The 12913-nt window shown below is 35.1% G+C and overlaps 1 protein-coding gene across 26 annotated transcripts in view; it reads right to left on the reverse strand.

The window, feature by feature from the left end:
- Nrxn1 (neurexin 1) overlaps positions 1-12913 on the reverse strand; it is a 1203268-nt gene that overhangs the window by 690222 nt on the left and 500133 nt on the right. For all 26 annotated transcript variants that reach the window (XM_055619661.1, XM_055619760.1, XM_055619722.1 and 23 more), the window contains one exon: positions 9068-9506. In XM_055619661.1, the coding sequence (XP_055475636.1) occupies positions 9068-9506 (439 nt within the window). The remainder of the gene's footprint in view (positions 1-9067; positions 9507-12913) is intronic.

Consider the following 12913-nt stretch of genomic DNA (forward strand, 5'->3'; position numbering starts at 1 on the left):
TCAATGGACTCAACTCTCCAATAAAAAAAAACACAGACTAACAGAATGGTTGTGGAAAAAAAGATCTAACATTCTGCTGCATTCAAGAAATGCACCTCAGTAACAAAGATAGACACTACCTCGGAGTAAAGAGCTGGAAAAGGGTTTGCCAAGCAAATGGACCCAACAAGCAAGCTGGAGTAGCTGTCCTAATATCTAATAAAATAGACTTTCAACCAAAAGTAATCAAAAGAGATGGAGAGGAACACTTCATTCTCATCAAAGAAAAAATCCACCATGAGGACATCACAATCCTAAGCACTATACCCCAAATTCAAGGGTTCCTGCATTCGTAAAAGAAACATTATTAAAGCTTAAAACACACATCAATCCCAACACATTAATAGTGGAGGACTTTAACACCCTACTCTCATCTAGGGACAGATCAGCAGGACAGAAGTTAAATAGAGAAATAATGACACTTACAGAGGTTTAAAATCAAATGGACCTAATAGATGTCTACATTACTTTTCACCCAAACACAAGAGTATACTTTCTTCTCAACACCTCACAGAGCCTTCTCTAAAACTGACCATATAGTCGGTTGCAAAGCAAGCCTCAACAGATACAAGAAGATTGAAATAATCCCTTGAATCATATCAGATCACCATGGTCGAAAACAATAACAGGAATCAATAACAGAATCAATAACAGAAAGAGCAAAAAGCCTGTACATATGCATAGAAACTGAACAACTCTCTACTCCACAACAGCTTGGTCAGGGAAAAAATAAAATTCAATGAAAATTAATTCACAACTTACCCAAACTTATGGAACACAATGAAATCAGTGCTAAGAGGAAAGTTCATAGCACTAACTGCCTTCATAAAGAAATTCAAGATATCTCATACAAGCAACTTAACAGCACACCTGAAAGCCCTAGGGAAAAAAAAGAAGCAAACACACCCAAGAAGATAAAATTCAGGACAAAAAAAATCAATAAATTAGAAACAAAGAAAACAATTCAAAGAATCGACGAAACTAAGAGCTGGTTCTTTAAGAAAATCAACAAGATAGACAAGCCCTTAGTCAAAGTAACTAAAAGGCAGAGAGACACTACCAGAATCAACAAAATCAGAAATGAAAACAGGGACATAACAACAGCCACTAAGGAAATCCAAAGAATCATTAGGTCCAACTTCAAAAGCATATGAACTACAAAATTTGAAAATCTAAATGAAATAGACAATTTTCTTGATAGACTCGACTTATCAAAGTTTAATCAAGATCAGGTAAATAAATTAAATAGTCCTATATCATCTAAGGAAATACAAACAGTCATCGAAAGTCTCACATCCAAAAAGAAACCACTGGACCAGATGGTTTCATAACAGAATTCTACCAGATCTTCAAAAAAGAGCTTATTCCAATATTCTTCAAACTATTTCACAAAATAGAAACATAAGGAACATTACCAAACTCATTCTATGAGGCCAAAGTCACCTTAATACCTAAATCACACAAAGACCCAACAAACTGAAAAAAAAAAATACACACGATTTTGTCCTTGAATGTTGAAAAAGCATTTGACAAAACCCAACACCAACTCATGTTTAAAGTTTTGAAGAGATCAGGGATAGAAGGCACACACCTAAACATAGTAAAGGAAATATAGAGCAAGCCTATAGCTAACATCAAACTCAATGGAGAGAAACTTAAATCAATCCAACTGAAATCAGGGACAAGGCAAGGCTGCCCACTCTCTCCACATCTCTTCAACATAGTACTTGAAGTCCTTGCTAGAGCAATAAGACAACTAAAGATCAAGGGGATAACAATCAGAAAGGAAGAAGTCAAAGTATCACTATTTGCAGATGGTATGATTGTATACATGAATGACCCCAAAAATTCTACCAGAGAACTCCTAGGGCTGATAAACACCTTCAGCAAAGTGTCTGGATACAAAATTAACTGAAAAAAAAAAATCAGTATCCCTCCTGTATCCAAAAGAAAAATGGGCTGAGAAAGAAATTAGGGATATAACATCTTTCACAATAGCCACAAATAACATAAAGTACCTTGGTATCACTCTAACCAAGCAAGTGAAAGACTTGTATAAAAAAATTTCCAGTTTCTGAAGAAAGAATTAGAAGAAGATATCAGAAAATGGAAAGATCTCCCATGCTCATGGCTTGGCAGGATTAACATAGTAAAAATGGCCATCCTGCCAAAATCCATCTACAGATTCAATGCAATTCCCATCAAAATACGAATAAAATTATTTACATTCCTTGAAAGAACAATTCTCAACTTCATGTGTAAAGAAGAAAAACTCAGAATAGGTAAAAGAAACCTGTACAGTCAAAGCAGTATATAGCACACTCCATGATCTCGGCTACATTCTCTCATCCAGATTCCTGCCTTGACTTTCTCCTGGCTTCCCCTTGTGAGGGACTATAATCTATAGCTGAGGAAACCACTTCACCCCATCTGGTTTTACTCAGTTTTGTTTGTTTGTTTGTTTGTTTGTTTTTATAAGCTACAGAAATAAGAGAAAAAATGAAAAAAAAAAAAACAACCTATACAGTAAAAGGACTTCTGGAGGTATCACCATCTTAGATCTCAAGCTGTACTATAGAGCAACAATAATTAAAAACCACATGGTACCAGCATAGTAACAGACTGGTGCACCAATGAAATCAAATCAAAGATCCAGAAATAAACCCACATACCTACGGACACCTGATTTTTGACAAAAAAGCTATAGCCATACAATGGAAAAAAAAAAGAGATAGCATCTTCAACAAATGATACTGGTCTAAATAGATGTCCACATCGAGAAAAAAATGCAAACAGATCCATATTTATCACCTTGCACAGGTCTAACATCCACGAGGATCAAAGACCTCAACATAAAACCAGACGCACTAAATATGTTAGAAGAAAAAGTAGGGAAGAGTCTTGACCTCATTGGCACAGGAGAAAATTTCCTGAACTGAACACCAACAGCTCAGGCTCTAAGATCAGCAATCAATAAATGGGACCTCATGAAACTGAAAAGTTTCGTTAAAGCAAAGGACACTGTCAGCAGAACAAAATGACAACCTACACACTGGAAAAATATCTTCATCAACCCTACATCTGACAGAGGGCTAATATCTAGAATATATAAAGTGCTCACAGTTATTTGACAAAGGATCTTGTCTTGTGAAGGCAGTTCCATATTTGTGATTTCCTGAACCTTTCAATGTTTTTTTGTTTGTTTTAATGTCATCACATTAAGGATTTAGATAAAGAACTAAGTGTTTGAAAATTTAAAAATATCAACTTAATTTTCTTTTTAAAATTTACTTGGATTTACCTTTGAGCTGGGGACTTAGGGACTAAGACATGGTTATAAAAATTTCAGAAGAAATGTTTGAAAGCCTAATACTTAGTATTGGGAAAGAGCGAGGAGAAGGCTTTCCATACAGAGCAGATGAAAAGGGCAGTTAAAACACTGGCTAACAAACCACCCTGCCCTTATCAGTCAAAATGAAAATCAAATCAAGTAACCATGTCAGCTCTCAGCATAGGAGATAGGTCATTTCATGACAAACCTCAGTAACTCTCACTGCAGATGCTGAATGGAAACCTAAGCAGTTGCTTCAAAGCAACATTTCAGTGGCTTCGAAATGTTACTTGACTTGTGTTGACAGTTTTCTGCCACTGGGCATGCTCCTTTTAAGTAAATTCATATTTGAATAAGGTTGGTAAGAATATGCTTTTTAACTTGTTTGTTAGCATATTCATAACACACAGCATGTTTCATTATATGCACTCATGCAATTGTTTAATGTTCAAGCAATTCAACTGTACATCAATCATGAGTTAATACATGTCCACTTATTCCATCTCAATAGTATCCAAATACCAGAAGATTCAAATATGGGAAGTTTGTTAAGTAAGGAAATTTCTATTTATATTGGCCTAGGGCAGTTTGACACCTTCATCTCAGCTACAATGTGCGTCCCCCATCTTCACAGTGAGAAGACACACTCCAGTGCTTGGAGCAGCAGTCAGATGGCTACTGCCAATGTTTGTTCCTGTGTTTTGGCCTGTGAATATAAATGAAGTCATAAAGACCTGGGGCTCTAGGCAACTGTGCTATGAAGCTTCCCTTGCAACTACAGGCCATATAACTCCCATAAAATAAATGTTATTTTTCAGACATTCTTGATAAAAGAACTTATAAAAATCAAATTGATCATTGTAAATTTGTACTTATATACTTGCCATTGCCCTATGAACATAATTTTCAGCCTACTTGATTAAAGATTTACAAAGCAAAAAGCTATAAATATAGAGAAAATATAATTTTTTTTGTTTTTAAACCTTACTCTAGTATATAAAAATCAATTTAATAAAATTTGATATAAAAATCCAATGGCAATTTGATCCTATTTGGCCAGATAATTGGTAAATGACTGATAACATATTTCATTATTCCTGCTGATGGGCAGTACTTTTTGAGTACAAATATAAGATGTAGGATATTATTATAATTTACTAAAAATAATCTCAATGTGTGCAGCAAGCTAGTAAGCAGAAACATGAAGGAGCTTTACAATTACAGGGCAAGTTCACCTCAAGACCTAAACAATCTAATGGCTGTTCAAGTACAACTACCTAAGTGTGGCAGTTCACAGACAGTATAAACACAAATCAGCACTGGTAATAGATAGCTAGCAAGGGCTGTTCACATTGAACAGTGATTACTGCAAACCCCTAATTATGTGCTCTGGAGAGAGACCGTGCCTTTCCCACTATAATTTCTGGTTCTTAAACCAGAACTCTATGACTTCAATTCAAATCTGAATGGCTTCTTAGCTGTTAAATGCAGGCTTAGCCACGAATAACCGCTGACACAATCTGCTGTGCTCTGCTGTACACAAGCAGAACTTGACAAGAATAATGAGTTTTCTCTTTATTTCAACGTTTAATGATAGTTTGCAGGAACAGAGAAAATATGACTGGCAGCTTGCTACAAAAATTCTTGAGAGGGTATCCTTGACTGAGCCAAAGAGTTTAACGTGAATTTAAACAAAATTCTTGCCCTAAAAACAGTCATTAACCTTATCCTCGTTGTAGAACAATTCATATGTCAGCTAAACACCTGGGAAGCTGTTTGTTGTCACAGTTGGTGACACAGCTGAGAGAGACAGGGAAGACTGGAAAGGGAGGAGGGATGGAAAAGACATATCAAATGGTGTCTTGCAAAGTAGGCAAGAATATGGACTTTTGCAGTAACTTATTAAGTCAGCTATGAAAGGCTTTTATCCTAGCAGCTAAGATGTGCAGAGGATAATTGCTTTTCTAGGATGTAAGCTGTCCACCTGGATCCACTAGATCATGCTTGCACTTTGCACGGCTTCTTCTTTGCTAGGTAATTTCAGGGTCTGATAATGGTCATCTGCAGATACCTCATCTACTTCACCTCCTATGTCAGTGAATATAAACTCAGTACACAATAGAAGAAAGCTACATTGTCTACAGAAACTGCTGTGGTCAAATAATATAAAAATGGGGGAATTAAAGTATATGGTTCCTCCCTACATTTTGGAAAGTAAGGTACATCATAGGTTGGCAAAAAATCCAAATCAAGTGCTTCCTTTAATCATTAGAGTTTGCCACATTTAAATGGTTCTGTTCAAACAGCCATTAGATGCGTTCTTAGTTTAGGTCATGAGGGGAACTTGACCCTCTAGCTGTAAATGTTCTTCCATGTTTCTCTGACTAACTGGCTTGTTACACACTGAGAGATCATTTTTAGTAAATTATATTAATATCGTTTCTCTTATTGCTGTGCTTGTAACTTACTACCCATAATGAAATTCTATAAAAACATGCAAATAAGGGTAGAATTTTTCAGCCCTAAGAGGCTCACAGTGAAGAGAAGATCCAAGGATGGGCAACTAGGAAAATGAGTGGCCCAGGTTGATTATCTTCCCTGTCACTGGCACCTGCCTAACCCAGAACTTGGCTAGATGATATCTTCCTACTTGGTTAATTTCCTTCTAGCTACATACTTGCTTAGCAATATAGGTATCTTGAGAACAAGTAGAATTCAAAGTCCCATCCTCATCAAAGCTTTTCATTCCTGTACCAGGCTTGCAAAGCTATCTAACAATGACTGACATTTTTGTTTGACTTACTTCAGATACCCAGGATTGGAAATTCTCACTGTCTTCTATATTGTGTAAAAGGGCGTCAAGAAGGAAATGAAATACAAATTATAAATTTAAAGAAGTTGAATTTACAAGAAAATTTGTTACTATTCTTCAAACGTGAAAAAAGAGATACCTTTTTAGGTGTATTTTGACAATGTGCTACTCTGTTTTTGTGTGTGTTGTGGGGAGACAAACTAGGAGAAACAGAAACACGCACACACAGAGTTTACAACTATTATGCCCAATAAATTAGGAACTGTGAATATAGAAACAAATTAAATATACTTGATCTTGGATGAACTTGCTTTATAAAGTGTTTTGGAAATATCCAAATTTTAGGAATGTCCATTATTATGACTTTAATTCTATTTGGATTAAGAAAATTAGTAGTTACACTGATATCAAAGAGCTGTGATTGTTGTACTCATTTAGTATCTAAGTCAATAACATCAGCTGCTGAAATAGTGCCTCAGAGGTTTGGGTCCCTCTACTCTAACAACGGAATAGGACCTTACCAATGGTTTTGGGCATCTATCTAGGGGTTGCCCAAGGAATTCACTTTAGAAGGCAGCCCACACTGTCCTGTTGAAATAGCCATGCTATTCCTCTTTCTGATATGAAAAATCATTTCCATAAACCTTTGAACATAATTGATATAAAATGGATCAATCTAACTCTGAGATTCCATGTTTCTTGGTTTTAACTCAGATACAAATACAAATGCTTGCATCTGAACAGCAAAAGGCAGAACACTCTGGGTAAAATGAAACTGTATATATATATACATATATATTAATTCAAATTGTAAAAAGCAAGTCTGTGCCAGATCAATGCAGTGTGCAAATATAGAACTTAATTAAGATACTATATATAAAATATTAACAGCTGCAGCTATTAAAATGACATTAAGTTCCCCTGAGCGGGACTCACATAATGCGAGCTACCTTCTTCAATCTGTTGAAGGACAAAATTTGGCTTTGGTTTTCCCATTGTTTGTTCTAATTCACGTATTAGAGATTTTAATCACATAAAAGAAATTTGCCATTAAAATTCCAATAAGCATAGTAACTTTTATCTTTCCAGTGGATTCCAACAAAAATCTCTTGCTTTTTATTGATCTTTCAGTTTGCAAATAAAACTTAGAAAATGTTTTTATTCATTCAATACAAAACTGATCTTTTTAAATAAGAGTGGATGCTATCAGTCTTTGGAATTTTCTAATGAAGTCTTAAAGGCAGCAGTTAGTAAACTTTCAGTAAGGATGATTAAATAGGTGATCAAGCACAAAAACATTAGATGTCCTTTGACTTGAGAATTATGGTATTTATTTGATAACTGGTATGATTATAATGGAATCCACTGAAAAGTTCATTAGGTTTTGTTTTCCTTTAGATACATGTTTCTACATGACATATGGCATGTGTGTATATCCATACATATATAAAAATATATACACGATTCATATAAAAAGGCTGAAAATAGGTATCTAAACATAAGTCTCTGTTATCAGATGAGCACTAGATGATTTCCGCATTCTTCTCACATTCCTTGGCATGTACTAATAACTTGGTATACATCATGCATTATTTTCATATTATTAATATAACATTTCTAGATAATCAAGTATAACTGGCCTGAAGTTTGCTGTTTTTTAGTTTTCTGAAGCTCCAAAGTATGAAAAGGTAATGTGATTTTTTTTATTTTATTCTGTTATAAAATATGACTCAAAATTATGTTATAAAAGTCAAATTTCTCTTTTTTTTTTTAAAGTCATTTTTGGAATTTCATTCTATATATACTTGAAGTTCTAATATGATCTGCAATCCAATATTTCAAAACACTAGATCATGTTGTGTTCCAATATTCATTTTAATTCTTTTATTTATCTAACGATAAATTAAGCCCTATCTTTTCCAAGAGACTGGGACAGGGCAGAGTTTGTTATTGTTTTCTACGTTCCAATCAACAGAGATTTCTTAGTTTACATCAGAAAAATAGAGACAAACAAACCCAACCACTGACAAATCCCTGACCTTTTTAGGGTAACAAAATTTAAGGAGTAAAATTTCCCAAAACAGGGAAATCGGAAGTAGAATTTCCGGGACAAGTTGGATTCAGAGCACTGGGTTGTAAATTTCCACTTCCTGTGTACCAGTAACCTCAGCTCTTTTTCAGTTTCCTAACTGGCCAGCTCTTCGTTTTATTGCATAACAAAAGGTATCTTCTCGGTTGATTTTTTTTTTTTTCTTCAAAGTCCAAACTATCAAAAAACTAATCTCTTTAAGCAACTTTTAAAGTGCGGCGGAAATATTATTTCTTGTGAAAAAATTTCCCTTCCCTCTTAAAGGAATATAGGTCAGAAAATGAAACCAGGCAGTAACACCTGTTGTTGGAATTTCAAACGTTTTAAAGAAAAGTTGGTTAAGGAGTAGATTTGAATATCACTACATTTACTGAAGTGTTTTATTCAGTAAATCATTCCATAGCCCTACTAAATTTTCATGCGTGGCTCATTTTTATTTTTCTACATTTTATAATTCCATGTTCAGATACCATCAAACACCCAATATCATAAAAACATAGCTGAGTCTATAAGAACTCTAATTTCTGTTATCTGAAAATTCAAGATAAAATTTATTGTGAGGTCTGGTACTTGATGCCTATAAAATATTTGCTTAAGACACTGAAGCGAGTTAATCATTTGGATTTGAACCTGAAGCATTATGATTACTTGGACTCCTGATTCTTAGTAGAGGTAAAACAGAAATAGTAACTAGCAGTTTTTTAATGAAGCAAATTTAGCAGGTCTTGGTTGTAATTCACCAGAATGGGAAGGGGTGGGAGAGAAGATCTGATAACACAGTAAACTGTTATATTACCTGACCGTCCATCCCGCTGGAAATCCACATGATACCATTCTCCATCATTCACTTTCTTCTGCAGGGCTTTTATTTTTATAGTACCTGACCCCATGTCTAAGAGGAGGTACAGATGGCCATCCAGCATTTCAATAGCAAAAAAGTCAACCTTGATCATCTGTGGGTGCTTGGCATCCTTTTGATGTCTTGGCTTGCCATGGCTAAACAAGATGAGGCCATTTGGCTCTGTTGTACGGAAATCAAATGATATAGAGCCTGTTTTCTTTGCATTCCATTTAGGCAAAGAAATGAAAGACTCTGGAGTTTCAAAAGTTATTGGGTCTAAGGTTGCCACATTTTCACACTTAAATGCCACCACACCATGTATCTTCATCTTAGGATCTCCTTGCTTGGCAAGTCGAGATAACTCCAGCCTTACATCATTGTTTTTATATACAACCTGTTGGTAGAGAAAAGCAGTGAGAATTTAGATTTCATGTGTAACTTGTCTTCAGTTCATGGAATTTTCAAATAAATCATGAAATCCACAATTATTAGTTGATTTTCTTGTATTTTTTCAAACAAATTTCAGCTATCAACTCACTGAACAAAAACAATTTCATTTTTTTTGTATTTTATTTTTTTCTTATCAGTTACATTTTATTAACTCTGTACCCCAGCCATGTCCCGATCCCTCATTCCCTCCCAGTCCCTCCCTCCCTCCCTCCTCTCCACCGTGCCCCTTGCCAAGTCCACATGAAACAATATTAAAGCTTAAATCACACATTGATCCTAAAACCCTAATAGTGGGAGACTTCAACACTCCACTCTCACCAAGGGACAGATCAACTAAACAGAAAACAAATAGGGAAATAAAAACACTTACAGAGACCCTAAATCAAATGGACCTAATAGACGTCTACAGATCTTTTCATCCAAACTCAAAAGAGTATACCTTCTTTTCAGCACCACATGGAACATTCTCCAAAATAGACCATATAATTGGTCATAAAGAAAACAATTTCATTTTAAAACCAAAACACAGAGATATTCAGATACAGATAGTAATATAGATACATTCATATGTATCTTTCCTTTGCAAAATAATTATAATAAGTTGATGTGCTGAAATTCCCCCAAGACTCCACTAAAACAAGAAGCAAAAATCCTCTTGTACTGTGCTGCATTAATAGCTGAGTGCTGTTGGGGGACATAAAACTACTACATGTGAAGCAGTCTGCATAAATCTAGTCAATCTATGGTCATGGTACTTTACTTTTAATTTATGCATATGTCAGGTAAATGTTGTCCTGTACTCTTTTTTGCCAAGGCACTTCATCTAAAGGGGCAGGGTGGTTCTGGTTGCCTGAGGATGGTCATAGAGCTTTTGAGATACCAAATAATGCATTGGGTAAACTTATTGGCCAACTTTTAATATAATGTATCTGCTATTGCAGTGTATTTGCAAAATTCATAAGTATTTTGACATAAAGATTAACAATCATATATTTTCTTTACAAAATGCTTATGGTGGATAAACACATTTATACAACATATAGCTTATACTGACATAAGGGTGGATTTGCTATTTATATAAAGATAGGTATACATCTACCTAAAGGAGAGAGCTTTTCATAGAAACCAATATTGTCAGGCTCCAAATTCACAAATAATAATATCAACTAAACCAACACAGTAGGTATTTCCTTCAAGGCTTTGCCAATTGAACCAAGATAGATGATGAGCTTCTTGATGTAACTTCTCAGTGACTAGCCTTCCTTGTCAGTGATTCTGCAGTTCAAGCTCCAGAATCAGCTTCCAGCATTCAAATTCAAATGTGACCATTACAAAAAGTATGATTGCTATAATCTTCTTCTGTATCCCTTCAAGGAGGTAACATACCATGGATGGATGGTAATGTTTAAATAAGAAAATGTACGTGAGAAAACTCTATATAAAGGTAAAACAATGTCAAGTGTATTGTCAGACTTAGATAATAGCAATTATATCAAACTACATGAGAATAGATAGCTATCTCTTTACCATATCTGAAAATTTGCTTCTACAGTTTTTTTTTTTTGTTAGTTAGAAAAAAAAAAAACGTTAGAAAATGGAATCCACACACATAATTGGATTTTATATTTGATTTTCATCAAATAAATAAGTGACATCTTTTCAATGTTGAGCCTGTGGCTTTAGTTTTCTTTTATCTCGGGATGGATCACTATAAAGCACAGGGCATCCTTTATTCTTTGAATAAATATGTGCAATGGCTTAACAAGCATCTACTGACAACAAAAGAAGAGAAAATGAATTTAAGCAATCACAAAGAGGAATTACACTAATTCTTAAGAATACTCTCTTGAAAAGAGAAAGCACTATTACGCCTCAGGGAAGTTGATTTAGGATTGTCTTTCTTTGGAGATCATTAGCAGTGGAGAAAATGTTTTTTATGGGTGATTTTCAAAGCTTTCATCATGACTTTTGTACTACTCAGCCTGTTAATTTTTTATAATTCTTTGTGGTTTGTATGTTAGTATTTAGAGATAATTTGTGCATTCATTAGGACTGAGTCATTTCTTTCTGAACTGATGACACAGATGCTTCCATCCATCAAGACTAATTTATTAGTTGGAAACTCAACCTCCTTTCATAGAAGTGGGTGTTTCTGACATGAAGAAGTTGGGCTACAGACAATTGTCTTATCCCTTAAATAGGACATCATACATGAGAGAGTTGGAGGATGTGGGATTAATGAAACTGTTAGTAAGGATTTTAGTTGCAATCTTAAAATTTTATGTATCTTAATAATGAGGGCACTTGGAAAGTTACTGAGAGAAAGTAGGACAATTTCCCTTGGTAATATTATTGAGAGTTATCCATAAAAACTACTCCCACAAGAGCACATAATGAATTCCCACCTTGATCTACATCTTTGTGTAAGTAGGAATCTTGCTCACTCCTGTGTAGTGCTAAGTCAGTGCTTGGCACAGAGCATGCATAGAGTTTGCTAAGAGGTGAATCAAATTCTTCCTTCACCCTGTCAAAGCAAGTTCTCAGGCTGTGGTAGTTTGGATAGCCTTCCCCCATAGACTCATGTGTTTGAATGCTTGGCACATAGGGAGTGACATTGTTAGGAGGTGTGGCCTTGTTGGAGTCAATGTGGTCTTGTTGGCGGAAGAGTTCTACTGCGGGGGCAGGCTTTGAGGTCTTTTATGCTCATGCTATGCCACACAGTCTCCTTCTGCTATTTGCTGGACAAGATGTAGAACTCTCAGCAACTCCAGCACTATGTCTGCCTGCACCTTGACACACTTCCCGCCATGATGATAATAGACTAAATCTCTGAACTGTAAGCCAGCTCCAATTAAATGCTTTCCTTTATAAGAGTTGCCTTGGTCATAGTGTCTCTTCACTGCAAACAAATCCTAAGATATAGGCTTTATTAAAAATATTATAATTGTAGTTTAGGCATGAATGTAGAATATAAAAAAATGTGGGATTGTGGACCAACCTCAACAACAAAGTGCCATATTTTTTTAATGTATTTTTCTAGGGAAATGTTTAACCATTTGTGGTTATACAGTTTGTGAACCAGTTAGCCTATACACTGGAAAGGCTCATGTTCAAGTTCAGTTTGTAGGGTATGAATTATTTCTACAATGAAAAATGCTCATGTGAAAACCAGAGAGTTGAAAATTTCTTTTCTGAGTAAAACTGTATTGCCCATTTTTCCTCCCCATTTTGCATTCACTGAAAGGCTACTTGGAAAAACAGAAAAGCAATTTAATGTGGAAATGCTCATCGGTCTCAGATTACCACAGTTTCTTCATCTGACCTACATTCCATAATTATCCTATTTTTCCA

Source organism: Psammomys obesus, unplaced genomic scaffold (genome assembly GCF_907164565.1).
Source record: "Psammomys obesus unplaced genomic scaffold, mPsaObe1.curated_primary_1811, whole genome shotgun sequence".
Lineage (NCBI taxonomy): Eukaryota > Metazoa > Chordata > Mammalia > Rodentia > Muridae > Psammomys > Psammomys obesus.